The 27774-nt window shown below is 41.0% G+C and overlaps 1 protein-coding gene across 3 annotated transcripts in view; it reads left to right on the top strand.

The window, feature by feature from the left end:
- GPD2 (glycerol-3-phosphate dehydrogenase 2) overlaps window positions 1–27234 on the top strand; it is a 262935-nt gene extending 235701 nt beyond the window's left edge. For all 3 annotated transcript variants that reach the window (XM_073545647.1, XM_073545651.1, XM_073545648.1), the window contains 2 exons: window positions 20046–20122; window positions 26966–27234. In XM_073545647.1, coding sequence (XP_073401748.1) covers window positions 20046–20067 — 22 coding nt within the window. In that variant the 3' untranslated portion in view covers window positions 20068–20122; window positions 26966–27234. The remainder of the gene's footprint in view (window positions 1–20045; window positions 20123–26965) is intronic.
- Window positions 27235–27774: the final 540 nt, after the last annotated feature.

Raw genomic sequence — 27774 nt, forward strand, 5'->3', positions numbered from 1 at the left:
GGCTGGGGAGAGGCAGAGCATGGAGGCAGCCGCATAATGCATTGGAGGGAGCAGCCAGGGAGGCTGGGGAGAGGCAGACCTGGCAGAGCATGGAGGCAGGTGACTGTGTGATTAATCATTAACATCCCTAACCAGTAGCCGGCCAGGCCGGCGGTACCCCCTCCCAAGCGCGGCCATTTTATTCCTTTCCAGACCCCGCATCCGAGCAGGCCATTCACCGCCCCTAAATATCAGCATATGCAGTGTTTTTGTGAGAAGAGCCACAAAATGTGGACAGAAAATGTTTTCCTGGGAAGGGGGGTACAGGGGCCCAGGTTTTATGAACAGCCCCGGGCCCATAGGCCACTTAATCCGCCACTGGCCATAACGAGTAGCTATGTGTACAAGTAAACTTTCAAAATAAACAATAAGCACACTATTTCCAGTCATTACATTGTGTTTTCCCCAATTTCCCATCTGCACACTCTATCTCTTAATTTGCAATTGACTCTTAAGGCCCCTTTACATTTAGTGATGCACCAGCGATCCCGACCATGATACGACCCGGTCAGGATTGCTGGTGCATCGCTAGATGGTCGCTAGTGAGCTGCCAAACAGGTCGCTCTTACCTTTCAGACGCGGCGAGGGTGTCCGTCTTCCGCCTGAGTCCATGGCTTGCTCGTCGGCACCAGCAGGAAGCCGATGACGAGAAATGGACCAGGCCAATCTCGCACGATCAGTGATAGCCAGCGGGGGAGCTGATCAGAGGTAAGTATCACATGTAGCGATATCGCTTGTGATATCGCTGCTGCTTCACAAAATCAGTGACGCTTTAGCGATATTGCTAGCGATATCGCTACGTGTAAAGCCCCCTTTAGCTAGTGGGAAGAGATTAGCTGCCATAATGTTTCCCATCCACAGTGCAGTACACAGAAAGATATTAGTGCTTTTCATTCATTAGTTACCACACAGACAGAAGCAACAGCAGCATGTCAGAAAATATACACTGACGAATTAAGGGTAACAATGTTTTGAACTTTTTACTTTCAGGCTCCATATCTCACCATCCACTACTGCTTTGAATGTCAGACAACCATCATTTTATAGACCATCATATTTTTGATCTCATACTTACTTTTGACCTGCAACTATTTAGCATATGACTAGGTATGCAGATTCTTGTCATGTCACTCCATTGTTACTGTTTTTCTCCTAAAAAGCTAAAAAACTTTCATTATTTTGTTTAGTATTTTGTAAATCCACCTGGTCATGCTCTAGATCAGATTCAAGTAGGTCTTGACGAAAATTTGATTCTACATGTTCCCAAGGTTAGTGCATGCTAGCTGACTCACTTGGGTATGTATACAGCTTTTTCTTCAATTCTACCCACAAGTGTTCTATTGGGTTGAGGTCTGGGGGGCCGATACAGCACCTCTGCTTCATTGTCATTGAAGTATTTCTTCTCCAATCTCGACATATGCTTTGGGTCGTTGTCTTACTGGAACACAATGTCATCCTTTTCATACCCACAGTACCCACAGACTCATAGATCACAGACTGAATATGAGTCAACAGTGTGATGCAGCAGCAAAAAAGGCAAATGCAATTCTAGGATGTATTAACAGAAGCATACAGTCTAGATCACGTGAAGTCATTATCCCCCTCCACTCCTCTGGAATATTGTGTCCAGTTTTGGGCACCACATTTTAAAAAAGACATCAACAAACTGGAGTAAGTTCAGAAAAGAGCGACCAGAATGGTGACCGGTCTGCAAACCCTGTCTTATGAGGAAAGGTTGCAGGATTTGGGAATGTTTAGTTTGCAAAAGAGAAGACTGAGAGGAGACTTAATAGCTGTCTACAAATATCTAAAGGGCTGTCACATTGTAGAAGGATCATCTTTATTCTCATTTGCACAAGGAAAGACTAGAAGCAATGGGATGAAACTGAATGGGAGGAGACAAAGATTAGATATTAGAAAAAACTTTTTGACAGTGATCAATGAGTGGAACAGGCTGCCACGAGAGGTGGTGAGTTCTCCTTCAATGGAAGTCTTCAAACAGAGGCTGGACAGACATCTGACTGGGATGATTTAGCGAATCCTGCTTTGAGCAGGGGGTTGGACTAGATGGCCCAGGAGGTCCCTTCCAACTCTATGATTCTATGATTCATCTTGTAGGATACTCACATGTAGCTCAGCATTGAATCCACCATCGATCATGGACAAGTATCCAATGTTTTTTTATTTTCACAATCACTATTCATATTTGTAAAGTTTGTTCAAAGTACAATTTCCCTTTAAAAGAGGTATGCCAATTTATTAAGTTGTTATTACCTAGCCATACAATGGATGGTGGATTGCTCATTAATGGGGGTCCAACTAATTAGAATGGGGCTCCATAATTTCCCATTCAATTTGAGCAATGTCCCCACATATGTACACTGCTCCATTCTTTGTCTTTGGGAATGAGTATAGAACTAAAATATCTCTGATATTCCCATAAACTATGATCTATTCAAAAGGGGCACTTCAGAGCCCTCATCTCTAGAACGGCGGGAGTCTCAGTAATCAGTAAGTTATCGCTTATCCTTGCGACAGGTAATAACTTGATGGTTGGGATAACACCACTTTTTCATACTCTATTTGAATGGTCAGTATATGGTCTCACATTTTTTTTATCATCCTGCAATCATATTTTCTTTTTTTTTTTACATAAGTTTTGATGTTTAGTAAAGTTATAAAAAGCACAGCTCCTTTCAGATAGATAATGGTGGTCTAGATGACCTGCTGAGTCCTGCACGTGGTTCTCTTTATTTACAAAAGTCCTTTTTACAAAACTATCATCTGCGGAGTAACCAGGATAAACCATTGTGCTCTATTCACTTTATTTCCCACTGAATTAAATACAAAGCTATTACCTTCATGGGAAAAGCTTTACCAACTTTATAAATAATGGACTGGTAGACGCAGCAATGTCTTTTCTCTATACGCTTGTTCGCTTTTGATTCACGGCGTGTAGTATTTAAGACATATAGGGGTTCCTGCTTCACAATAAATCTCTCAATGTTACAAAGGACGGAAAAACACAAGCATTTTAGAGATAATTCATGCTGCTGCTGCTTCTTTCAAAATGTTTAATGCAGACTGAACAAACCAACATGAACAACCATTGTCCTCAACAATCAATTTAGCATAGGACATTCCTGTGCACTTTTATGTCTTCCCAAGGTGTAACTCCACTCCAGGCAAATTTTCATCGCACGTACAATGAAGCTGCTGGGGTCATAATGGATAACGGGGTCATTAATTCTAAATTATAAAATTTTATTTTCTAAGGTGTACTGTATAGTCCTTTAAAGAAGCTAAAGAGCAGAAAGTGATGTCAGATGGAGGCAAATGGAGAAGAATTAATTGGGTAGAAGGGAAAACTGAGCAATTGTAAGTACACAGTGCAGATATAATAAGATGACTGCAATATATTAACAGGATAAACATTTTGATGGGAATAGCGCTTCTTTAACACCGTAAAAACCCTAATATGGACCAAAGGGACCTTTTGGACCAGGGCTTGGGTGCAACCCCTGCACCCACAATAGTGATTCCCTTGCTTAGAGTGCCACATCCTCCTTACAGTCTATGTTTGGAAATATAAGTCTAAAATCTGGCTTACAAACTAATGTGGTCAGTAATAGAAATAGTGCGAAATGATTCACAAGACTATCCAATAGCCACATCAGTAATCTGTGGTCGATGGATCCCATCCATCCCAGCCCTGCAGTCTACTTCCTACCGGACAACATCTTTGGCTCTATCCCTTGATTAGCCTGCCTGGCATTACTTCAGATAGGCATAAAGCTGCAACAATGGTGGGTCGCCCTCCCAGGGCTGCGGGGTTACTCGGTACTCAGCGGGTGGTGTGTCACAGCAGTGGTGACCCGGTCCGTGGCCCGGGGCGCCCAAGTAATGGCGGGATAATGCTTATGGTGGAATGTAGTTAATGGAATAGTTCGTGACGCCACCTGTGGTGTTTGGCAAGTGGGATGTTAGGCCGACGCTGCAGACAGATCCTCTGGGACAGATGGTGTGGTGCAGCAGTGGTGTTATAGCCCTCCACAGGCAGGGCTGTTGTCCCAGGGTAGAATAGGTGAAGTGACACTTAGATGGTGTAGTGTCTGGCGCAGGGGATGCAGCAGTGCCAAGCAGGCGGACGCAGGAAGGAATGGAGGACACCAGGGCATGTAGTTCCAAAGCTTTACTAACAGTCTGTAGTGCCCGCTTCCGTGCCGTGTCCTCCGGGTCAGGGACTCAGTCAACCTCCAGGCAAGATGGAATGCTCCCTTCCAACACTCCGCCAACTTATGTACCTTTTCTGAACGTCTCCTCTATAGGGCCTTTAAGTGTGAAGATCTCCTAGTACTGAGTTACACTGGAGTTTCTCCTCTCAGATGTTCCCAAGAACTCTACTTGTACGGCAGACAGATGTAGCCTGCTCCGGGGACTCCTTACTCCTGCGTCCCGGCTCTCTATCCGTGTTGCTGTTGTGCCCCCATGTCTTAGATGGGAGTAGTGCATTTACAGCCCACTACTCAACTGGTGTCTGCTGCAGAACCATTAGTGTCCATACAACCTCGGAGACCGGGCCCCGGCCTTGCGCTTAGAACTTCTAGGCAGGGTTCTCTCCTAACCCACGTCCTCTGTGTTCCCTCTTCTCCTACGTTCCGTACTTGTCTTTCTTTCCTATGGAAGCTCAGGCTTCAGTTCAATGTCTTTCTCTTTCTTTCCTTTCCTGTGCCAGCAGACCCAGGTCACTCAGGCCTGCTGCAGCACTCCTTCCTCCATCCCTCTTCCAGGGATCTCCTTCCCTCACTCCTCTCCGAGTGACTTTCTCTCTCTCTGACTCTCCTTCAGACTGACCTGTAATCCTAAACCTTTACACTCTTTTATGTATTCTCAACTCCACCCACCTCCCAGCACGTTTAGTGTTCCGAGCAGGGAACCACCAAAGGTGCTCTGCTTCTCTCTAAGCAAGGAGCCACAATGTGGTTTTGCTGAACTACTCTATTGTGTGGGGTGCGAGTGTTGGAGTGTGGTCAGGAGTTCCCACCTTACCTGGATGGTGGGGCATCACACCTTAGGAGAAGGTGCAGTACCGCTGTGGTGTGACAGCCTCAGGGGCGCCACATAGACATCACACCAGGCTGCCCAAGGAGGAGTAAAGGGCCCGTTACACATAGCGATATCGCTAACAATATTGCTGTAACATCACTGGTTTTGTGACGTAGCAGCGATATTGCTAGCGATATCGCTACATGTGATACTTACCTCCGACCGGCTCCCCCGCTGGTTATCGCTGATCGCGCGAGAACGTCCTGGACCATTTCTCGTCGGGCGCTTCCTGCTAGCGCCGACAAGTGACGCGTGGACGTGGGCGGGATGACGTCAGGATTGCCGCGTCTGACAGGTAAGTAGCGACCCCCGACCGCTGCTATGTCGCTGGTGAGAGCTGCCTGTGTGGCAGCTCACTAGTGACCACTTAGCGATGCACCAGCGATCCATAGGCAGCATCAGTAGTAAAAAGTTGGTCACATTCGTCAAACACTGTTTGACTAGTGTGACCAACCTGTCAATCAGTTCTCCAAGCGATGCTCCATATCGCTTGGAAAACGCTAGCATTCTGCAAGCTAATTACGCTTGCAAAACGCTAGTTTTTCCGTGGGAAAATCGCAGGAATTTAAAATGCGATTTTCCCGCAGAATGGCATCCGGAATTCTCACGGTAATTTTCGCGAGAGTTCCGCTACATGTGAACGTAGCCTAATGGAGAACTAACCACAAATTATTAGGGCAGGAGTCGGATCGAGTGAGGAACAGAAGGATGCTGAAGCATCACAGGGAGCGGTACAAATAGGTCGGATGCTTTTCCAGAGGCAACTAAACCAGGTGGCAGATGATTTCAAGTCTGGGGTGAAACAGGCAGAAGGAATTGTCATCATGGCAAGGTTAGGCCAGGAAGAAGCTGGGAAACAGTAAGACTGTCCGGTCCAGGCACGTGCCGTATAGAAGCGTCAGCAAAGTGGAGAGAGCTGAGGAAGCAAGTAAAGATGAATGTGTATTCTACGATGTGCCAACTGTGGATATATTGTGTGAAGTTATCAGTAAAGAAATCGTTCAAGTTACCATGGACTGTGTCTGTTACTGGGAGTCGCCTCGGAGAGGGGCCATCGCTGCTTGGGAAGTGCCCAGGGAGACATGAACCTGGACATGCAGGTATGCCGAACAGAGGATTGCAATTTTCTGTGAGGGAAGGCCGGGACACTGATGCTTTAGTGTCTCTGGCCATGACTATAGTCCTGCCCGACCCTTACAGTTACAGAATAAATTTGGAACCAACCAGACACTTCCCTGATGGTATTGCATGATGAATAAGTATCTGCCTGTAGCTGTGTCCCACTAGTTGCTGCAAGCTTTGAGCTGATGGCACTGCTGAGCATTTCCCAATTTCAAAAGGGAAGTAAGCATGATATGTCTTTCATCTGCTGCACTAAGTTTCCTTGGATGATAACTACATTGCTCATTACTTGGTGACCTCAATGCTGAGAAATACAGGCAGATACTTATCCATCGTGCTGTGCCATCCGGTAGGTGTCTTATTCACTCTAAATTTATTGTATGTCAAAATGACCAAAAACATACAGAAAATGTTAGTTAAAAACTATTGTTGGCGTTAAGAAGAACAATGAGTCCTGGAACTGATGAGATGGCCCACAGAGCTCTGATTTTAACATCAAGTCTGTGTTGGATTGCATAAAAAGGATTTGCGCAAGCGACATCTGCAGAAGATTTGTGGTCCGTCCTCCAAAATGTTTGGCACAATCTCCCTACCGATTTCCTTCAAAAACTTTGACTAGAAGAATTGATATAATTTTGAAGACAACGGTGGTCACCTCTAATATTGATTCAGTTTAAATGTCTTTTTTTTATGTTTTCACTTTACATTTTGCTAAAAAAGTAAGTTATTAAAACATCTTTTTGACATTTTCTTACTTTGCAGCATTTTTTTCACACCAGTCTAAAACCCTTTGTCCATTACTGTAAACAAATGCACCAACTTTGCATCATACATGAGAAACATGGTTGCATGTGCCGATGATAGGGAACGAGTATTCATGCAATGTATGATCAACCCAAGTAAAAGCTACTAGTAAAAAAAATATCAGTACTGTATAATGAAAAATTACGGAGCGGCTTATGCTTCCCCATCCCATGCATCCATGATATTGTAACAAGAGTATTTAGTTTCTTGAGGGTGAAAAACTTGTTTAGAGGTTCTTATATGGTAATATGGTTGGAAGTAACTGTTCTAATGAGTTAAAACCACTCATTGCTCAGTTGTAATAATAGTAAAGTAAGTATCTTTAGTCATTTGCCATCTCCAATACTTTCAAACACAACGGTGATGGGTAGTGATGCAATGTCGCCAAGTGAAGTTATGGAAAGACCAAAATCCCTCAAGACTAAGTCAAAGGCCTGATCAAGTCAATTGTTCGTATTGCAGTAATTACCTCAAATCAACTGGCCTAAATTTCTTCATCTTCCTCAACCGTAAAAGGCACTGTGACATTGAGACTCTATTAAGGATCAAATATCACTAGGCCACGCTCTACCCCAAAGAAAGACTTTTCACAATCCATTATACATTATCTGCAGAAATGTAAATGGCCTCACATTACAATTCCTGCTTATTGTTAAGATACTCTGTTTAGTCACTTGGGTCTCGGAGCCATTTTAGTGCCATAAGCCAGTCGCCTTCACACAGTTTCTTAAAATTGAAGTAAAAATTCATGTCTTCCACCGCTTCTCGAGAACTCTGAGAATGTCTGTAGGCTGTAACAATCTGAGGAAATCCAACTTTCATTGCAAATCATTTGTTTTGACGTTAATCATCTGAGCGCATGGCTCCGAGCTTTGTGCGATGTAGTGTAATTTGATTTGTAGAGTGTGAGAATTTTATAACAGTCATTTGCGAATAAATTACTTAGCAGTTTTCTGCTCTGAAGAAACTTATTTGTGGCATAATTTAATTTGTTTCCATAAATAAGTGAATGACCTTCACATATAATTCTCTTGTGAATTATGGGACACTCGACTACTAGTGGAGAAAAGTCTTGTTTTACCGCCATCCCCTAATCGGCCTTATTTATAGTTTGTGTATTTTTGGGATATTTTAGGCTTGAATCCCAGGAAGGGGAAAATTGTAATAGCTACATTGCGACAACCTTGAGATGGAGCTTAAATAATCCATGTTGTATCTGAAGATTACATCATCGTGAATTAATGTTGTCTGACTCAATAATGTATATAGGAAGACTTTATATTTGTAACGCCTGTCTGAGGTCACAGGCACAGACTTGGCACAAGCCACTCTGACAGACTCCAGAGAAATCTCAATACCCTTTAACCCCTGTACAGGGATCTGGTTTTATAATGGGACCCAGTGGAATGCTACCATGAAACGTCTGCTGTCCAAAATTAGGAATGGTCCCCAAGCAGTTAAAGCCGAGAGGTCACGTCAAGGACAAAATCAGGAATCATAAGAATAGTCAGAGACAAGCCAGGTCAAACAGAAATACATTAAATTAAACAGGAGCAGAAGACACACACCTAACCAGGGAAACACCAAACTATATCAGGCAGCTTCCAGCAGTAAGCTGGAAACCTTAGTAGGGAGTGGTGCTCTTCAATTGGATGGAGCAGGGAGCTCATAATTTCAGTTGGAAGCACACACACCCATACTGCCAGACTGACTGCACTACAGGTCCCAGTCACTTTAACCTCAGTATTTGGACAGAGACAGTCATCCAAAGCTTCTGGTTCTGACATTTCTATCACCAGCGCCACCTGCAGAGTGAATAGCTACCGTACCCCATACCATTCCTGATATTGATATTCTCCCCAAACACTGTAACCTCATACCTTCCAAAAAATGTCAGTGTTTGGATGCATAAATGTGAGATATTTTTTTCGGAAGGTATGAGATTACAGTGTTTGAGGTGAAGGCATAGCTGTGTGAGATGGGTAGGGATGGCAATATCTGTATGCATAGAAGTGGCAGTGATTTTATGAATGAAAGGACAGGAATTGTATGGGGCAGGGTAGCTATAGTATGTACAGAGGAATAGGGTGGTCCATGCTTTGATTCATAGAGTGCGTTATTATAGGAGAAGGTACCAGTGGCATTTTTTTTGTGCGCTCAAGCTTGCAGTGTTTTGGGGAAGGACGAAAGAGAAGTGGTAGTTTTGCATATTGGGTAGGCATGGCACAGTTTGGATGCTTAGGAGTGGCAGTTTTTTTGAGTCTTAAAAGGGGAGGCAGTGTAGGAAGGGAGCACAAGAGATGAGGAGTTCAATCTGCAAAGGATCAACTTTGAGTTGAATTTCTGGAAATTCACAGGCCCCTACAAATTTGAGTACTCTACAATTCAATTTGGGGAGATTGTGAAACTGTGGTGGACATTTTTTTTTCACACTACTGAAGACTGAGAGCAAGCTAATGATGTGAGGCGCAGCTTTGCAGTCTTCCTCATAGAGCCTTGCAGCTATCACATCGCATGGTCTAGCCAAATCATTCATTTCTTCTTCATCCAGTGCAGACCGCCATCGCTTCTTCCAGCCAAGTCTCGTCGGTGCAGAAAATAACACAGTTATCTATAGCTAATCACTTACAGAGCACATTCCCCACTTTTCCCCAACTTCTACACTATGACAGATGAAGAAAAAGTGACATAGTGCTGCCCTGCACAGTAACAGGAACCCACCCCACTGATCATCATTTGCACTCACCCACGCTCAAGTCATCTCCATTGGCTGTTCCCCACACCCCAGTCACAATTCACAATCAATTGCTGTACCCCATACCCTGGTCTCAATTCATCACCATTTGCTGTACCCGATACCCTAGTCTCAATGAATCATTATTTGCTGTCCCTAACCCCCCATACTCAATTCATAACCATTAGCTGTCCTGACCCCCAGTCTCAATTAATTATTATGTGCTGTCCCCACCCTCCAAGTCTCAATCAATATTTGTTGTACCCCACACCCTGGTCTCAATTCATCACCAGTTGCTGTACCCAACCCCCTAGTCTCAATCATTATTTGCTGTACCCCATCCCCCATTCTCAATTCATCATTAGTTATTCTCCCCACCCCAAGTCTCAATTAGTCACTATTTGCTGTCCCCACCCCCAATCTCCATTCATCATCATTTGCTGTTCCCCACCCCGCAGTCTCAATTCATCACCATTTGCTGTACCCCATCCTCCAGTCTCAATTCATCATTTGCTGTAGCCCATTCCCCAGTCTCAATTCATCACCATTTTGCTGTACCCAATCCCCCAGTCTCCATTCATCACAATTTGCTGTACCCCACCCCCAATCTCAATTCATCACCCATTGCTATTTCCACCCCCAGTCTCAATTACTCATTATTTGCTGTACTCATCCCCAGTTTCATTTAATCATTCACTGTACCCCACCCCCAGTCTGAATTCATGCTCATTTGCTTCCACCTTCCCACACTCATTTAATTCATTTTATAAAAAAAAAAGTTTTCCAAACTTACCTCTCAGATGATCCCCTGCAGGCACAGCTCCATTTCTGCTGTCCTCTTGGCGAGTGGCGCTCATACATGCCGGCTCTCAAACATCACTAGCGCATCACAGAAGAGGCAGAGGGAGCTGAGCAGCCATTCTGTATTGACGGTTGTGCAGCACCAGACAGAGAAAACCACCAGGACCAAGATGTGCACAGTACATTATACCCTGGGGACCAGTGAGCTGAAGCACAAGAAGGGGGGCCCAGGCCCCACCTCTTTTTTTTTTTCTGATCACTGGGCTCCATACAGCAGTAAGGGCAGTGATGTTCTGATGGCGGTGGGCCATGGGTCAAGCCTATCAGGGGGCCTAACACAGCCAGTATAAAATAGTGACCTGGCCAATAGCATCATTTTATGCTTATACATTTTAGATATAGGGTCAGAGCGCACAGCTCATTCCACCTATTGATAGAAAAAAGTCTAATCTGATTGTAATGTACTACTTCAATTCTGAAGTAGATTGAAAATCGGAGTGATAGTCTCAGTCTGTGAATACTAATCAAATATTCAAGTGATATATAGGGAAGTGCTTTAGCTTCATAGTCAGTCTGAGTGACTGGGAATTGATTGATCTGAAATAAACTGGAGCACTTTAATAACAGCCTTTTCTATTTTTGAAACTTTGCAAACAAGAAGGGCAACATAAAACCCCCTTATTGAAAATTTTGTTACTAAAAGAAAATCCTGAATCAAAGGTTGTGTCACCAAAAGTGTGTTTCCTGTATTTTAAGATGGGCAAGCTGTATATGTGTTACCATTGCTTACTGTCACGCTCTATTACAGAGCCAGATGGCGCACGGCAAGACGAATGGTAAGGGAAGCACTGCAACTAGGTAAAAATTATAGGTATGTCCCTGAATCTTGCCCCGCACAACCCTGAGCTCCCTGACACCCCTAGATGGATTTTTTCACACTGTGCAACGATCACGTTCCTAATCCCCAACCACAACTCTGACTAGTGCGTGGGTCAGCAGGAACACTAGTCCAGCACACCCAGACTAAGTAATGTTATATAAGGGAGAGGAAGCAAGAGGCAAACCAAAAGAGAGATAAGGAGTAGGAAAACACCAGACAATCTTCCAGAGATGACTCCTAAATGACTTCTCTTGCCACGGCTCACAGCTCCAACCAAACTTCAAGTTATAGCAAGCTATCACTGGCAACTACTCAAGCTAAGACGTGAGTACTTATATCAGAGGGGCATGGAGAGAATCAGAGCAGCTGAGATAACTCAGGATGGAAAACTTTAGGAGACAAGAAGGAGAGTTTAACCCTTGAAACCAATGAACAAGGGAAATCTGCATAGCTACCTGGAAAGCAAAGCAGATCCAACCAGTGCAGGCGTGCATGTAGCCAAATGCTGCGATCTTCTGATCCTTGAAAAAGAGGGAACCACTCTGTCGCGGTACCCCCTTGACACTTACCAGCCTTTTACACCTTGGCCGATAGGTTGGGGTTGCTTGGACATTATAAAGGCTGTTTTCACATTACAGAGCTCAAAATGTGTTCAATACAGTCCTAAGAAATCTCACAATGTTATAGACCTAGTTCAAGGCAATGAGAAGCTTTTTAGTATTTAGGATTAGTTCAACACAAATCTACTTTTTGGTTAAAATTTGCCGAAACCGACTAATTTGAATTTAAAACAATTTGCTCATCCCTAGTTAGGGCCACAATGATTGGATGCCTAGATGTTGCATTGTTGATGAAGATAATATTGGCAGTGTTTACATTTGATGATTTTGTGAATGAGTGCCTATATCGTTATGTACATAATCAATATCTCTTGAAGAAAAAATACAATCAGCCCACCTGCCTTCCTCCACTCCCATGTTTCAGCTTAGTAGAAATCATTGTCATTCTTCAGATTCCAGTATCTGAACATTAGAAAAATAAATTTAGGTGGTTTTCCAGAGAGAAACATTTCTAAACAATAGTGCAAAAAAAGTCCATGATGGTACAGGCCGACATATATTAAGTACTTGTTAGGATCAGTCTTACTCTTCACCGTTGTTAAGTGGTACTAAAGTCCTAGAGCAGGTTGTGGGCAGCACATTGCTTATTGTGACAATTATTTCACAGTTGCATGTCCATTAAACCTGTTTGTACTCCACATCACATGTTTCCCAGTACTTATCAATGGAAAACACTGTAGAAGAACTGATTTTTTTTTTTCTGGCTTCAAAACTGTGCTAATTTCCCATTCTCATCACTGTCAAACCCAAAGAAAGACCGGAGAAGATTGGGTTTGCAGAATGTGAATTACATCAAGACGGCCCCCTGGGAAAATCAAATTACTAGCACAATAGCCACCTGACTATCTTCATATTTGGAAAATAATGCAACCTTGATATTATTAACATATTTTCATGGGATTGGTTTCCGTATTTGGCCACAATATTTTGCGTAGATGAATTTGAAATATTTTCTTTTTCTTGGCCTATTTTTACCGCTTTTCTAGAAGGATGATGAGCTATCAAAACGGATCATTTAAGCACCAGCTGTGATTCCATCTCCTCGATTCATTTTTTTCCTATCTGGCTAATAATCTATTCATAATCACTCAAAGTTTTAGCTTTGCGGCTCTAACGATCATTAATCATGGATATAATTCTATGACAGCGGGGTCATGTCCCACTAACAATGTACACCTTGTTTGCCTTAAAATGCTAATCACTTCTCTGAAAAATTAATGAGGGTCTAAAGATATTGATATTACATCTGTGTTATAATGAAGGAATGTTCAAACAAACGCGGCTTCAAAAAGATACCTACTTGTTTAGGACAGCGCAATGAATATATTATTAGTATGCAGCTAGTAATCTACATATACAGGATGCTATATCTTTATATGCCTGCACTTAGAAATGTCAATCTTAATTATTGCTTCTATACACTATCATAGATAGTGAAAATAGATATTCTTTGTTAGAACTGAATACATATTATTAAAGGGTCACTCACTCCTTGTATCTATGCAGCCTTCTCTCCCAAAAGTTTAAGATCATTATGTAACATGGGGTTTACCCCTAAAATGGAAGCTATCATCAGAAAATGACATTGTTTAAATCAGGCTTTTGCATTTCATGTATTTTAGAAAAAATGGCATTGTTCATTTTTTTTTCTTCATATATCATGACCTTTATTAAAACATTATATTTGCAATCTTGCAATTTTCACACTGGGGATGTTTTAAACTCTTATTTTCTGCTCTTTCAGGGAGAGTTTTCAGTAGCCTCCTTATCTGCAGAGTCAGGGTTAAAATGACAGATAACATCTCTATACGCAGCTATACACAGGATCCACCAATCCACAATAAATAATGTCACAGCTGACCCTGTTTCCCCTCCCTTGACCTTTGCACACACTCATTAGAAGCTTCAATACAAAAAATAGGGTCAGTGTCTGACCACTGTGACTCATGTACATGTGTTATTTCCTGATACGAAATGAAGTATGATTCTTAAAAAAAGAAAAAAAAAAAACACCACCAAGTGGTCAGTATGAAAATTGCAACATTTTTGTTTTTTCTTTTTTAATACAGATTGAGATATGTAAAAAGAAAAAAATATCACCACACATTTTCAAAAAGGCACAACAAGCCAACACACAAATAAGCTACAGACTTCTGATTTTAATATAAACAAGTTGGCACAGTATATAATGACGCACAGATCCAAACTTGTAAATCGCTGAACAGTTTGTGTAACCACCTTCTTCAAGGTCCTGCTTGTCAAATATTGTGCCTCACCCCCAGATGTGTGTTGCTTCATACAGACCTACATACATATCTCCATTTTCTAGTTGTTTACAGACGCTTTCCTCTCTCAGACGTGCTCTCAAGAGATATGCTCTTTTGACCTAGACCGTGTTTCTCAAAAGCTCCTCGTCTATAATCCAGACTTTGCTTCTTCAAAGCTCTGCTTCACTGATCTCTTTCTTTTGTAAAGCATTTAGTAGGGCATATGCTACAAGGCTAAACCTCAGGCCTCCACAATGTTCCTTCACTCTAGACAAAAATGTAGTCTTCCCACCTTGGCCATGACCATCAAGGACTACCGCAGAGCCAATCTTTCCTACTTTCTTCTCAAATAAGCTAAAGCATTAGGCTTGAGCACACCACCATCCCTTGCTGGTTCCCTGATGGGCTCACCTAACTTCTCTTACCTCACCAGATTCTTTCAGGCTCACCACCTCAAGACTGACGTTACACCCTTTTCCATGATGAAACTCTCCTAATGCCAAGTAACCCAGTCATCTAGTTAGCTCAGTGTCTACTCTATGACACCTCCCCAGACCTCTACAGTTGAATCACTTCAGAGACATTCACGAGAGGTCTTCCTTACAGGTTCGCCTTACGTCTCCAGTCAACCCTTACGGCAGCCCCATTCCTATAATTACTCACCAACCAGCAGAACTTCTTGCACCTATTGCAGACCATTGCAGGATCCTTGTTCATCACCAAAGCTTTTTCTTTATTGCCCTCTCATCAGATTGGTGGCGCAAAGTATCAGTGCCAGTATCAAGTTCCTCCTAGGCCTAGATAACTTTATTGTAACCTGAAATACAGTAAACTTTCATTGTTTCATACTTACCGATTGTCCCAAACTTACCTGAAATGTCCAGTTTTCTAAAATGCCAGGACATTTGGATCTTTCTGGGCTAAGAGTAAGTGGATGTTCCAGGGTGGAATGGGGGCATTACTGGGAGGATCATGGCTATCCATGGTGGGGTAGATGGTGGGCCTTAAGCGTCCCTATACCACCAACAGAAATGTTGATAAATATAACATAACCTGATGTTCCGGTAAGAGAAATTATGTGCAGACCAGTGAAAAATAAATTTTCACAAGAATTTTACATGTGGTAAAGCGACTGGATGGTTTGTGCTTTGCACTTGCAGCATCAAGGTCATTGACTTTAAAATACCCACCTGCTGAGCATGGCGTTTCGTACCTGTACTTTGATTTCAGTAAATGAGTCTTTATGTGCAAATTTCCATTATGGATACAACATTATTATGGAGCAGAAAAGGTTTTCTACTCCAAGAATATTTCAAAGGCTCAATTTCAAAAAAAGGTAAATCCATCATTTGATCTCTGCAGGACATCTCTCGTATCAACTATTAAAGAGCTAATTCTGGGCAATGGATCAATCTGCTGCTATTTATCTTGGATTTTTATTGTAATCCGTTGATATCACATCCCATCCCCCCATAATCATGTTACCGCTATGCACTGTTCAGTTTTGTGATTAACTTATGCTAAATCGTGTTAGAAAATGAATCCAAAAGAGAGGACGGCCTCAATGGTGTGGTAATTTTCTCAAAGATTTCTTTCAATGTTTTATAGTACATTAACTATATCTTTAACAGCAACACAATTAGCAGTACTAATACTACTCTACTACTGCAACAGTAGCTGCTGTAGTTCTGTATGATGCTTTTAGCTACAGTACAGACCAAAAGTTTGGACACACCTTCTCATTCAAACAGTTTTCTTTATTTTCTTGACTATGAAAATTGTAGATTCACTCTGAAGGCATCAAAACTATGAATTAACACATGTGGAATTATATAATTAACAAAAAAGTGTGAAACAACTGAAAATATGTCTTATATTCTAGGCTCTTCAAAGTAGCCACCTTTTGCTTTGATTACTGCTTTGCACACTCTTGGCATTCTCTTGATGAGCTTCAAGAGGTAGTCACTGGAAATGGTCTTCCAACAGTCTTGAAGGAGTTCCCAGAAATGCTAAGCACTTGTTTGCCCTTTTGCCTTCACTCTGTGGTCCAGCTCACCCCAAACCATTTCGATTGGGTTCAGGTCTGGTGATTGTGGAGGCCAGGTCATCTGGCGTAGCACCCCATCACTCTCCTGCTTGGTCAAATAGCCCTTACACAGCCTGGAGGTGTGTTTGGGGTCATTGTCCTGTTGAAAAATAAATGATGGTCCAACTAAACGCAAACCGGATGGAATAGCATGCCACTGCAAGATGCTGTGGTAGCCATGCTGGTTCAGTATGCCTTCAATTTTGAATAAATCCCCAGCAGTGTCACCAGCAAAGAACCCCCACACCATCACACCACCTCCTCCATGCTTCATGGTGGGAACCAGGCATGTAGAGTCCATCCGTTCACCTTTTCTGCGTCACACAAAGACACGGTGGTTGGAACCAAAGATCTCAAATTTGGACTTATCAGACCAAAGCACAGATTTCCACTGGTCTAATGACCATTCCTTGTGTTCTTTAGCCCAAACAAGTCTCTTCTGCTTGTTGCCTGTCCTTAGCAGTGGTTTCCTAGCAGCTATTTTACCATGAAGGCCTGCTGCACAAAGTCTCCTCTTAACAGTTGTTGTAGAGATATGTCTGCTGCTAGAACTCTGTGTGGCATTGACCTGCTCTCTTATCTGAGCTGCTGCTAACCTGCGATTTCTGAGGCTGGTGACTCGGTTGAACTTATCCTCCGCAGCAGAGGTGACTCTTGGCCTTCCTTTCCTGGGGCGGTCCTCATGTGAGCCAGTTTCTTTGTAGCGCTTGATGGTTTTTGCCAATGCACTTGGGGACACTTTCAAAGTTATCCCAATTTTCTGGACTGACTGACCTTCATTTCTTAAAGTAATGATGGCCACTCGTTTTTCTTTACTTAGCTGCTTTTTTCTTACCATAATACAAATTCTAACAGTCTATTCAGTAGGACTATCAGCTGTGTATCCACCAGACTTCTGCACAACACAACTGATGGTCCCAACCCCATTTATAAGGCAAGAAATTCCACTTATTAAACCTGACAGGGCACACCTGTGAAGTGAAAACCATTTCTGGTGACTACCTCTTGAAGCTCATCAAGAGAATGCCAAGAGTGTGCAAGGCCATAATCAAAGCAAAAGATGGCTACTTTGAAGAACCTAGAATATAAGACATATTTTCAGTTGTTTCACACTTTTTTGTTAATTGTATAATTCCACATGTGGTAATTCATAGTTTTGATGCCTTCAGAGTGAATCTACAATTTTCATAGTCATGAAAATAAAGAAAACTCTTTGAATGAGAAGGTGTGGTCAAACTTTTGGTCTGTACTGTATGTGTGTATATATATACAGTGGGGCAAAAAAGTATTTAGTCAGTCAGCAATAGTGCAAGTTCCACCACTTAAAAAGATGAGAGGCGTCTGTAATTTACATCATAGGTAGACCTCAACTATGGGAGACAAACTGAGAAAAAAAAAATCCAGAAAATCACATTGTCTGTTTTTTTTTTCATTTTATTTGCATATTATGGTGGAAAATAAGTATTTGGTCAGAAACAAAATTTCATCTCAATACTTTGAGATATATCCTTTGTTGGCAATGACAGAGGTCAAACGTTTTCTGTAAGTCTTCACAAGGTTGCCACACACTGTTGTTGGTATGTTGGCCCATTCCTCCATGCAGATCTCCTCTAGAGCAGTGATGTTTTTGGCTTTTCGCTTGGCAACACGGACTTTCAACTCCCTCCAAAGGTTTTCTATAGGGTTGAGATCTGGAGACTGGCTAGGCCACTCCAGGACCTTGAAATGCTTCTTACGAAGCCACTCCTTCGTTGCCCTGGCGGTGTGCTTTGGATCATTGTCATGTTGAAAGACCCAGCCACGTTTCATCTTCAATGCCCTTGCTGATGGAAGGAGGTTTGCACTCAAAATCTCACGATACATGGCCCCATTCATTCTTTCATGTACCCGGATCAGTCGTCCTGGCCCTTTACAGAGAAACAGTCCCAAAGCATGATGTTTCCACCACCATGCTTTACAGTAGGTATGGTGTTTGATGGATGCAACTCAGTATTCTTTTTCCTCCAAACACGACAAGTTGTGTTTCTACCAAACAGTTCCAGTTTGGTTTCATCAGACCATAGGACATTCTCCCAAAACTCCTCTGGATCATCCAAATGCTCTCTAGCAAACTTCAGACGGGCCCGGACATGTACAGGCTTAAGCAGTGGGACACATCTGGCACTGCAGGATCTGAGTCCATGGTGGCGTAGTGTGTTACTTATGGTAGGCCTTGTTACATTGGTCCCAGCTCTCTGCAGTTCATTCACTAGGTCCCCCCGCGTGGTTCTGGGATTTTTTGCTCACCGTTCTTGTGATCATTCTGACCCCACGGGGTGGGATTTTGCGTGGAGCACCAGATCGAGGGAGATTATCAGTGGTCTTGTATGTCTTCCATTTTCTAATTATTGCTCCCACAGTTGATTTCTTCACTCCAAGCTGGTTGGCTATTGCAGATTCAGTCTTCCCAGCCTGGTGCAGGGCTACAATTTTGTTTCTGGTGTCCTTTGACAGCTCTTTGGTCTTCACCATAGTGGAGTTTGGAGTCAGACTGTTTGAGGGTGTGCACAGGTGTCTTTTTATACTGATAACAAGTTTAAACAGGTGCCATTACTACAGGTAATGAGTGGAGGAAAGAGGAGACTCTTAAAGAAGAAGTTACAGGTCTGTGAGAGCCAGAAATCTTGATTGCTTGTTTCTGACCAAATACTTATTTTCCACCATAATGTGCAAATAAAATGAAAAAAAACCAGACAATGTGATTTTCTGGATTTTTTTTTCTCAGTTTGTCTCCCATAGTTGAGGTCTACCAATGATGTAAATTACAGACGCCTCTCATCTTTTTAAGTGGTGGAACTTGCACTATTGCTGACTGACTAAATACTTTTTTGCCCCACTGTATATACAGTATATATATATATATACATTATTGTCATGTATGTTATGCTCTTGTGCTACTTATAAGGGTTGTCCCCTTTCAGTTATTGTTCATCTCTTGGTGCAGTTGAGTAGAAAAAGAAAAAAACCGCAATGTTCTTACTCTTGGGATCACTGGCGAGTCTCAGCTGCTGCTCTCAGTATCTGGCATTGGCTGCAGCTCCGATGTCTCATCAACAGTGCAGCAGCCAATCAGTGAGGTCAATGGCTCCGAGTAGGCTGTTCCATCTACATATTCAGAGCTCTTGAGCTTATTGATTGGTTGCCGAGCTGGGGGAGCAGCAATTTGATTGGCTGACAGAGGCTCACCCGTGGACCCAGGGAGAGTAACAGCATGTTTTTTTTTTGTTTGTTTGTTTGTTTTTTTACATCAAATTGTGCCTAGGGATGAATATTAACTGAAAGGGGACACTCCTGTTAAGGTATGCGAGTGATATCCCTGTTATTATTTCCCAGCCTGCTCAATATTGTGGTGCACTGCATGTACACAACAACTAATTGTAATTTTCAAAGGATCCCTCTTTCCTGGAAGATCCTATTGGCCTGACAAAGTTTAATTTATTACCTCCTCCGTTTAAAAGTCTTGTTGTCTGCAATAAACTTTTTTTTTTCTTACTTTTTGTAAAAATGTATATGACATTTTTTATGAATGGTGTTTCTTTATATGTAGTGAGGAAGATGAGGATGACTGAAGTGAAGACCATCTATTAGTCATTTCATCCTGGAATGTCTGAAACAGATTTAAAGGCAAGGCCATATTTTATGCCATTCTTTATTATAGGTGTGGTTGGTGATAGAAAATAATAATAATAATAATTTTATTTCTATAGCTCCAACATATTCCGCAGCACTTTACATTTCAGAGGGGACTTGTACAGACAATAGACATTACAGCATAACAGTAATCCATAGGTCATAACAGATACCAAGAGGAATTAGGGCACATCCATATTTTGATCTATTCACTAGCCTTTAGGTACGCCACTTATTTATATAGGGCACGCATCGTAGTCAACACACCTTAAAATGCATACTGTAGACCGAACCCACTAAACACATGCAGGACGACCCAGACCAGACCGCCAGACCCATTAATAAGCTCAGATTTTCCCAGATCTCTAAACTAATATAGAACCTAGACAACACACCTTTAAAATATCTAAATAAAGACCCCAGAAACTCTAAATACATGTGGACCATGACCAGAACCCCTAAAAATTCATTACCCAGAACAGATCTCCAAAAAATTCAGACACCAGACTTTTTTTAAAATACAGACCCTTGACCAGGCCGCCTTAAAATACAGCCCCTAGATACAGTACAACCTCAATTTTGGACTACCAAAAATGTACAGAAGCCAGAGAGGAAACCCCTTCATGATATAAGATGTACATTTATGTCATATGTTGTGTCACTGACTTTGATGCGGGCTCGCACTCTGATCCCTCATCTTTACCTGCACATGACAATCATCATGTGCATTTAACAGTCACGGGTGCTGTAAATATCTGGCAGCAGCTTTTAACAGCAGCAAGGAGGAATGTCATTCCACCCACCCATTGACGCACCTGTAAAGTGAACCTGGGGTGCCGATGGGTTGCCGTGAGATCCACGGGGCTGCTAAAGGCCCCCATTTAGCTGGTATTAGATTGTGATTTTCATTATACATAACAGTACTGATGCACTGCTATGTATAGTACAAGCGGACAGATTATCACGACTTCAAGTCCCCTAAGGGGACTATTAAATATTGTAAGAAGTGGAAAAAATGTTTTAATATGAACATTTCAGAAGATTTCAGAAAAGCAGATTTTAAGGGATTCAGAAAGAGAATTGGAGGGATCCAATGGATGGATATCCTTAAAGACAAAAATGTCCAGGAAGCATGGGAAATCTTGAAAAATGAAATTCTCAAAGCACAGTTGTTAACAATTCCGAAAAGAGGGAAGAATAGGAAGCATTTAAGGAAACCAGGATGGATGAACACAGAACTTAAGCACATGCTAAAAAGGAAGAAAAAAATGTTTATAAAATGGAAAGGGGGAGGCATATCTAAAGAAGAATATAATGCTGTCTGCAGAACCTGCATGGCACAAATCAGATTATCTAAAGCTGAAAATGAATTGAGGCTTGCAAGAGATGTCAAAAGCAATAATAAAGGATTTTGGGGATATGTCAAAAGTAAAAGAAAAGTCAAAGATGCTATAGGATTTTTACAGGATGAAAATGATGAAATGGTAAGACAGGATGTTGAGAAGGCTGAACTTTTAAATTCCTATTTTGCATCTGTTTTCTCTCAGAAAGGAAGTGTAACATCAACTGATCTTCACTGTCCTATTAAGGGAATAGAAGAATCCAGGATATCTATAAACAGAAAGATAGTGAGGAAACACTTAGCTAACCTAAATGAATTCAAGTCTCCAGGTCCAGATGAATTACACCCCAGAGTACTGAAGGAGATAGCAGAAGAAATTTTTGAACACCTCTCCATAATCTTTGAAAATTCTTGGAGAACAGGAGAAGTGCCAGAAGACTGGAGAAGAGCAAATATTGTTCCTATCTTCAAAAAGGGGAAGAAGGTGGACCCAGGCAACTATAGGCCGGTGAGTCTGACTTCTATACCAGGAAAGATCTTTGAACAAATTATTAAACAACATGTATGTCAGTACCTGGATAAGAATGAAGTGATTAAACAGAGTCAGCATGGGTTTGTAACTAATAAGTCATGTCAGACTAACTTAATTTCCTTCTATGATGGTATCACTGATTGGGTGGATCAAGGAAATGCTGTAGATATAGTATATCTTGACTTCAGCAAAGCATTTGACAAAGTCTCTCATACAATCCTTATTGAAAAAATGACTAAGTATGGAATGGACAAGGCAACTGTTAGGTGCATTCATAACTGGCTTAGTGATCGGACCCAAAGAGTGGTCGTAAATGGCTGCACATCCAGTTGGAAGAATGTCTCAAGTGGGGTACCACAGGGCTCTGTCCTGGGCCCTGTATTGTTCAACATCTTTATCAACGATTTAGATGAAGGAATTGAGGGTAAACTGATTAAATTTGCTGATGACACAAAGCTAGGAGGGATAGCTAATACTAGGGAAGAGAGAGAGAGAATTCAAAAAGATTTAAATAAACTGGAGAAGTGGGCAGCAACTAACAGAATGGTTTTTAACAGGGAGAAATGCAAAGTACTACATCTGGGCAATAGAAATGAAAAGCATATACAGAATGGGAGGAATAGGGCTAAGTGACAGCACATGTGAAAAAGACTTGGGTATACTAATAGATCACAGACTGAATATGAGTCACAGTGTGATGCAGCAGCAAAAAAGGCAAATGCAATTCTAGGATGTATTAACAGAAGCATACAGCCTAGATCACGTGAAGTCATTATTTCCCTCTACTCCTCTTTGGTCAGACCTCATCTGGAATATTGTGTCCAGTTTTGGGCACCACATTTTAAAAAAGACATCAACAAACTGGAACAAGTTCAGAAAAGAGCGACCAGAATGGTGACCGGTCTGCAAACCCTGTCTTATGAGGAAAGGTTGCAGGATTTGGGAATTTTTAGTTTGCAGAAGACTGAGAGGAGACTTAATAGCTGTCTACAAATATCTAAAGGGCTGTCACATTGTAGAAGGATCAACTTTATTCTCATTTGCACAAGGAAAGACTAGAAGCAATGGGATGAAACTGAATGGGAGGAGACACAGATTAGATATTAGAAAAAACTTTTTGACAGTTAGAGTGATCAATGAGTGGAACAAGCTGCCACGAGAAGTGGTGAGTTCTCCTTCAATGGAAGTCTTCAAACAGAGGCTGGACAGACATCTGACTGGGATGATTTAGCGAATCCTGCTTTGAGCAGGGGGTTGGACCAGATGGCCCAGGAGGTCCCTTCCAACTCTACGATTCTATGATTCTATGATTCAAACAACAAAAAGTTCAAATCCCCGCCTTTTTGCCCCATTAAAAATAAAACAAACAAAAAAAATACACAAATTATTGCTGCATTTATAAAAGTTCGATTTCTCAATCTATTAACTAAATTAATCCAATTGGTAGATGGTGTAGCAAGAAAAAAAAATCAAAACCCCAGAATTATAATTTTTTGGCTGCCGCAACATTGCAATAAGAGGCGATCTAAACATCATATCTACCCCAAAATGGTAGCCGTAAAAAACATCAGCTCAGGGTACAAAATATAAGCCATCACACAGCCCCATATCCCAAAAATTGAAAATGTTACAGGTCTCAGAAAATGTCGACAGATGCAAAACTTTTTTTTTTTTTTACACAAATTTCTGAATTCTTTTTCACCACTTAAACAAAAAAAAAACTATCCATGTTTGATATCTATGTAATCGTACTGACCTGGAGAATCATATTGTCAGATCAGTTTTACCATATAGTGAACATGGTAAATAAAAAATCCCAGAAACCATTGTGGAATTGCACTTTTTTTTTTCCAATTTCAACGCACTTGAAACCTGCTTTCCACTGCGTCACATGATAAAATGATGAGTTCCAATGTACAACTCATCCTGCAATACACAAGCCATCAAACTGCAACGTGGACAAAAAAAATAAAAAAGTTATGGTTCTTGTAAGAAAAGGAAGGGGAAAAAAAAGAAAACAAAAAAAAATAAAATTTGGAAAATAGCCAGGTCATGAAGGGGTTAACACATGACAACACAATTCCTCCACTTAGTGCGGCTCGGATAAATCACGCATGAGGTCCTGTTCTTTCCACTACTTATATGCTACAATAGAAATAAAGTAAGTAAAATATAGAACGTCGATTCTTCGATCAGCCGGGCGTTTTTGTCACGCGCCTTCTCTCTTCTCTGAGCAGCCGATATTGGATCCACTCTGTCCTGACCAGACATGATATAGACTTATGTATCCAAAAAGCAAACAATACAACAGAAAACCTTCCCTATCAGCACCACCCAGGCCACATTATTGCCGGTAATATAGAACGAGTTCACTGCCTCTATGAATCACATAGGAAAGAAAAATGGCACGGCGGAGAGGGATATAGCGCATTTTATGCTGATGATTTCAAGCCAGTGATCTGTCTGTTCAGTTCCTCTAATTTAGCACTCAGATAAATGAAAATATGTCTGGAAAGAAATATATTTCCTGAGACTTTTTTTTTTTTTTTAAATACTGAATGAAATAACTAGGAAACCGGAGATTGCCTTCTTAAAGGGAATCTGTCACCACATTTTTGCTACCTAATCTGAGAGCAGCATTTAAGTAGAGACAAAGACCCTGATTCCAGAAATTAGTCACTTACTGTGCTGCTTTCTGTAGCTTTGATAAAAATCACTGTTTTATCAGCAGGAGAATATCATTAAAGAACTAATAAACCTGCTACCATGTAATGCAATCATGCCCTCGTCACTGATTGGAAGCTTTATGCCAATGCACAAAGTACACAGAAACTACCAATCAGTGGGGTGGTCGGGGTTATACGGAGCTCAGTATTCAAATAACTGGTAGATCTGCAGAGGATAAAGCAGGGATTTTTTTTAAAAAATACATCAAGTAGCCCAGTAAGTGAGACATCACTGCAAACAGTGATGTTATATTTTGAACCCATAATAGTATGCCCACGTCAGAGTACCTCCCTTTGATGTGGGCTCCAGCACTGAGCCCACATCTTTCCCAGCACATGTCAGCTGTTTTGAGCAGCTGACATGTATCTCTAACAGCCGTGGGTGGAATCGCAATCCATCTGTGGTTGTTAACCTGTTAAATGCCACTGTCAATCTCTGACAGCGGCATTTAACTTGCGCTTCCGGTAAGCACACCTGAAATCTCGCCCATCGGTGACACCATCACATGGTCATTGGTCACCAATGGTTTGGTATGACAACCAGAGGTCTCCAGCAGACCTCTATGGTTGTCATAGCTGGATTGCTATGAGCGCCGTCCAGTGGTCAGCGCTCATAGTGAGTATTTCTGCTACATACAGGTGATCTGATCATCGCCTGTAGGTAGCAGAGCCGATAAGGTTATGGCAGCTTCTAGTCTCCCATGAAGACTATTGAAGCATGCAAAAAGTAAAAAAATATGTTTTTAAAAATATAAAAAAATAAAAATGTAAAAGTTCAAATCACTCCCCTTTTGCTTAATTCAAAATAAAACAATCAAAAAATCAAAAATATACATATTTGATATTGCCGCATTCATAATCGCCCGATCTATCAATATAAAAAAAATAATTAACCCGATCGGTAAACAGCGTAATGAAAATAAAAAAAAACAAAATGCCAGAATTAAGTTTTTTGTTCACCGTTACATTGCAATAAAATGCAATAATGGGCAATCAAAATGGTATTAATAAAAATTTCAGCTCGGTGCGCAAATAATAAGCCCTCACCCAACCAGAGATCATGAAATATGGAGACGCTACTGGTCTCAGAAAATGGCACCATTTCATTTTTTTTAACCAAAGTTTGGATTGTGTTTTCACCACTTGAATAAAAAAGAAGCTAGACATGTTTGGTGTCTGTAAACTCGTAATGACCTGGAGAATCATAATGGCAGGTCAGTTTTAGCATTTAGTGAACATGATAAAAAAAAAGTGTGGAATTGCACTTTTTTTGCAATTTCACTTCACTTGGAATTTTTTTCCCTGCTTTCCAGTACACGATATGCTAAAACCAATCATGTTGTTCAAAAGTACAACTTGATCTGCAAAAAAACAAGCCCTCACATGGCCATATCGACCAAAAAATAAAAAAAAGTTATGGCTCTGGGAAGAAAGGGAGCAAAAAACAAAAACGCAAAGATGAAAATACCTCTGGTCATTAAGGGGTTAATGCCACCATTTGCTGTACCATGTAAAATTACTGGAAATGTTAAAAAAGAAAAAACAAATTAAATTATGCTTTTTTTTTTCGCGATGTATTTTGTTTTATTTTTATGGCATTCACTATGCAGCAAAAATAATGTGTTAACTTTATTTTGGGGAATGATTACAGCAATACCAATTTTTTAAATGTTTTACTGCTTGGGTTGTCACTACTGTACATCTTCAATCTCCAGACTCAACTTTTTTTTTTGTCAGTTGAGCTATTTGAGGGCTTTTTTTACTGGCTGATCTGTAGTTTTTAATGGAAATGTTTTGTTGTATGAACGCCTTTTTAATAAATTGTAATATTTTTTTTCAATTAGATAAGGTAGCCAAAAAAAACAATTTGGACATTTTTTATGCACTAGATAACTAATAATGATATTGTGATTATTTTGGGTGATGGATGAGATAGGGACACGTCTTTTCCGTCTAACCGCTTTGATGCTTTGGCTACTATTTACTGCTGCATCTAAGGTGTTAAATAGCCAGGATTGGCTGATCAGTTGACAAAACTTCAGTTTTCTTTTGGTTATTGGGATCCCATTATCCAGAACATTGTTGACTGTCTTAGTTCTTAGTCCTTAACAAATGTCAACTTTTGACAAATTTTAAAAAAAGCAAAATGCAAAAAGCAAAATTTATTATTTTGAATGATGATGACAATTAATGAAATCTTTCCAAATTCATTTGTATCATTATTTTATTTGTTTCAGAAACTTTTTAGTCCATTGGTTTAAAGGAGAAAGAAACAGAGAAATAAAAACCTCAACAGAAGCAATGGGTTTTCGAGTCAAGAAGAAGATGCATGAATCGGTTAAATTAAATTGCATTCTATACTGTTTGTATAGCCGATCCGTACATATGCGGCAAACTGTGTAATACCCTTCACTCAGATACAAATGGATCCATTTAGCCCTTTTTATTGTAGAATCTGGGAAAAAAATTGTAGCCCTAAGTTCTATAATAAAAGCTATGCAGAATTGTTAGTTGTCAGTGGTAACATTTTGATTATCATGAATTTACTGTCTTTCACTTTAAGTTTGTCTTTCACATATTGCACTTTTCCATGGCCCATAAAGACCGATGATAAAATATAATAAGGGCTCTTTGAGCAGCAGACCGCCAATATGAAGGTGAAGGGTGAAGCTCCTGGAGAGGGAGTGAGTATCGGTTAATAAGTGGACATGCTTTTGCTGCTTATTAGAAACTATTAGAAACACTAGATTTATTAGGCCTACTACGTGTAATATATACACAATCGGGAGGAACATCAAAGCGTTGTGGATTATTGTGGACCAGATGATGACTATGTCTTGAGCGCTGACCTCTCCACCCCATAATTACATTTATAGAGTTTCTAAATCCTATGTAATGGTCCAAGATTTGGTCAGATGTAGGCCGGCAACAATCTTTTCTTATCTTCCTTCTCCAACAGAGCAGCCATGTGCTCTGAATGAGAAGAGTAGAGTAAACTTCTCTCAGAAGAACAAGAAGAGTAGAGTAAACTGCTGCCAGAAGAACG

Source organism: Dendrobates tinctorius, unplaced genomic scaffold (assembly GCF_039654945.1).
Source record: "Dendrobates tinctorius isolate UK_male_01 unplaced genomic scaffold, ASM3965494v1 ptg000143l, whole genome shotgun sequence".
Classification (NCBI taxonomy): domain Eukaryota; kingdom Metazoa; phylum Chordata; class Amphibia; order Anura; family Dendrobatidae; genus Dendrobates; species Dendrobates tinctorius.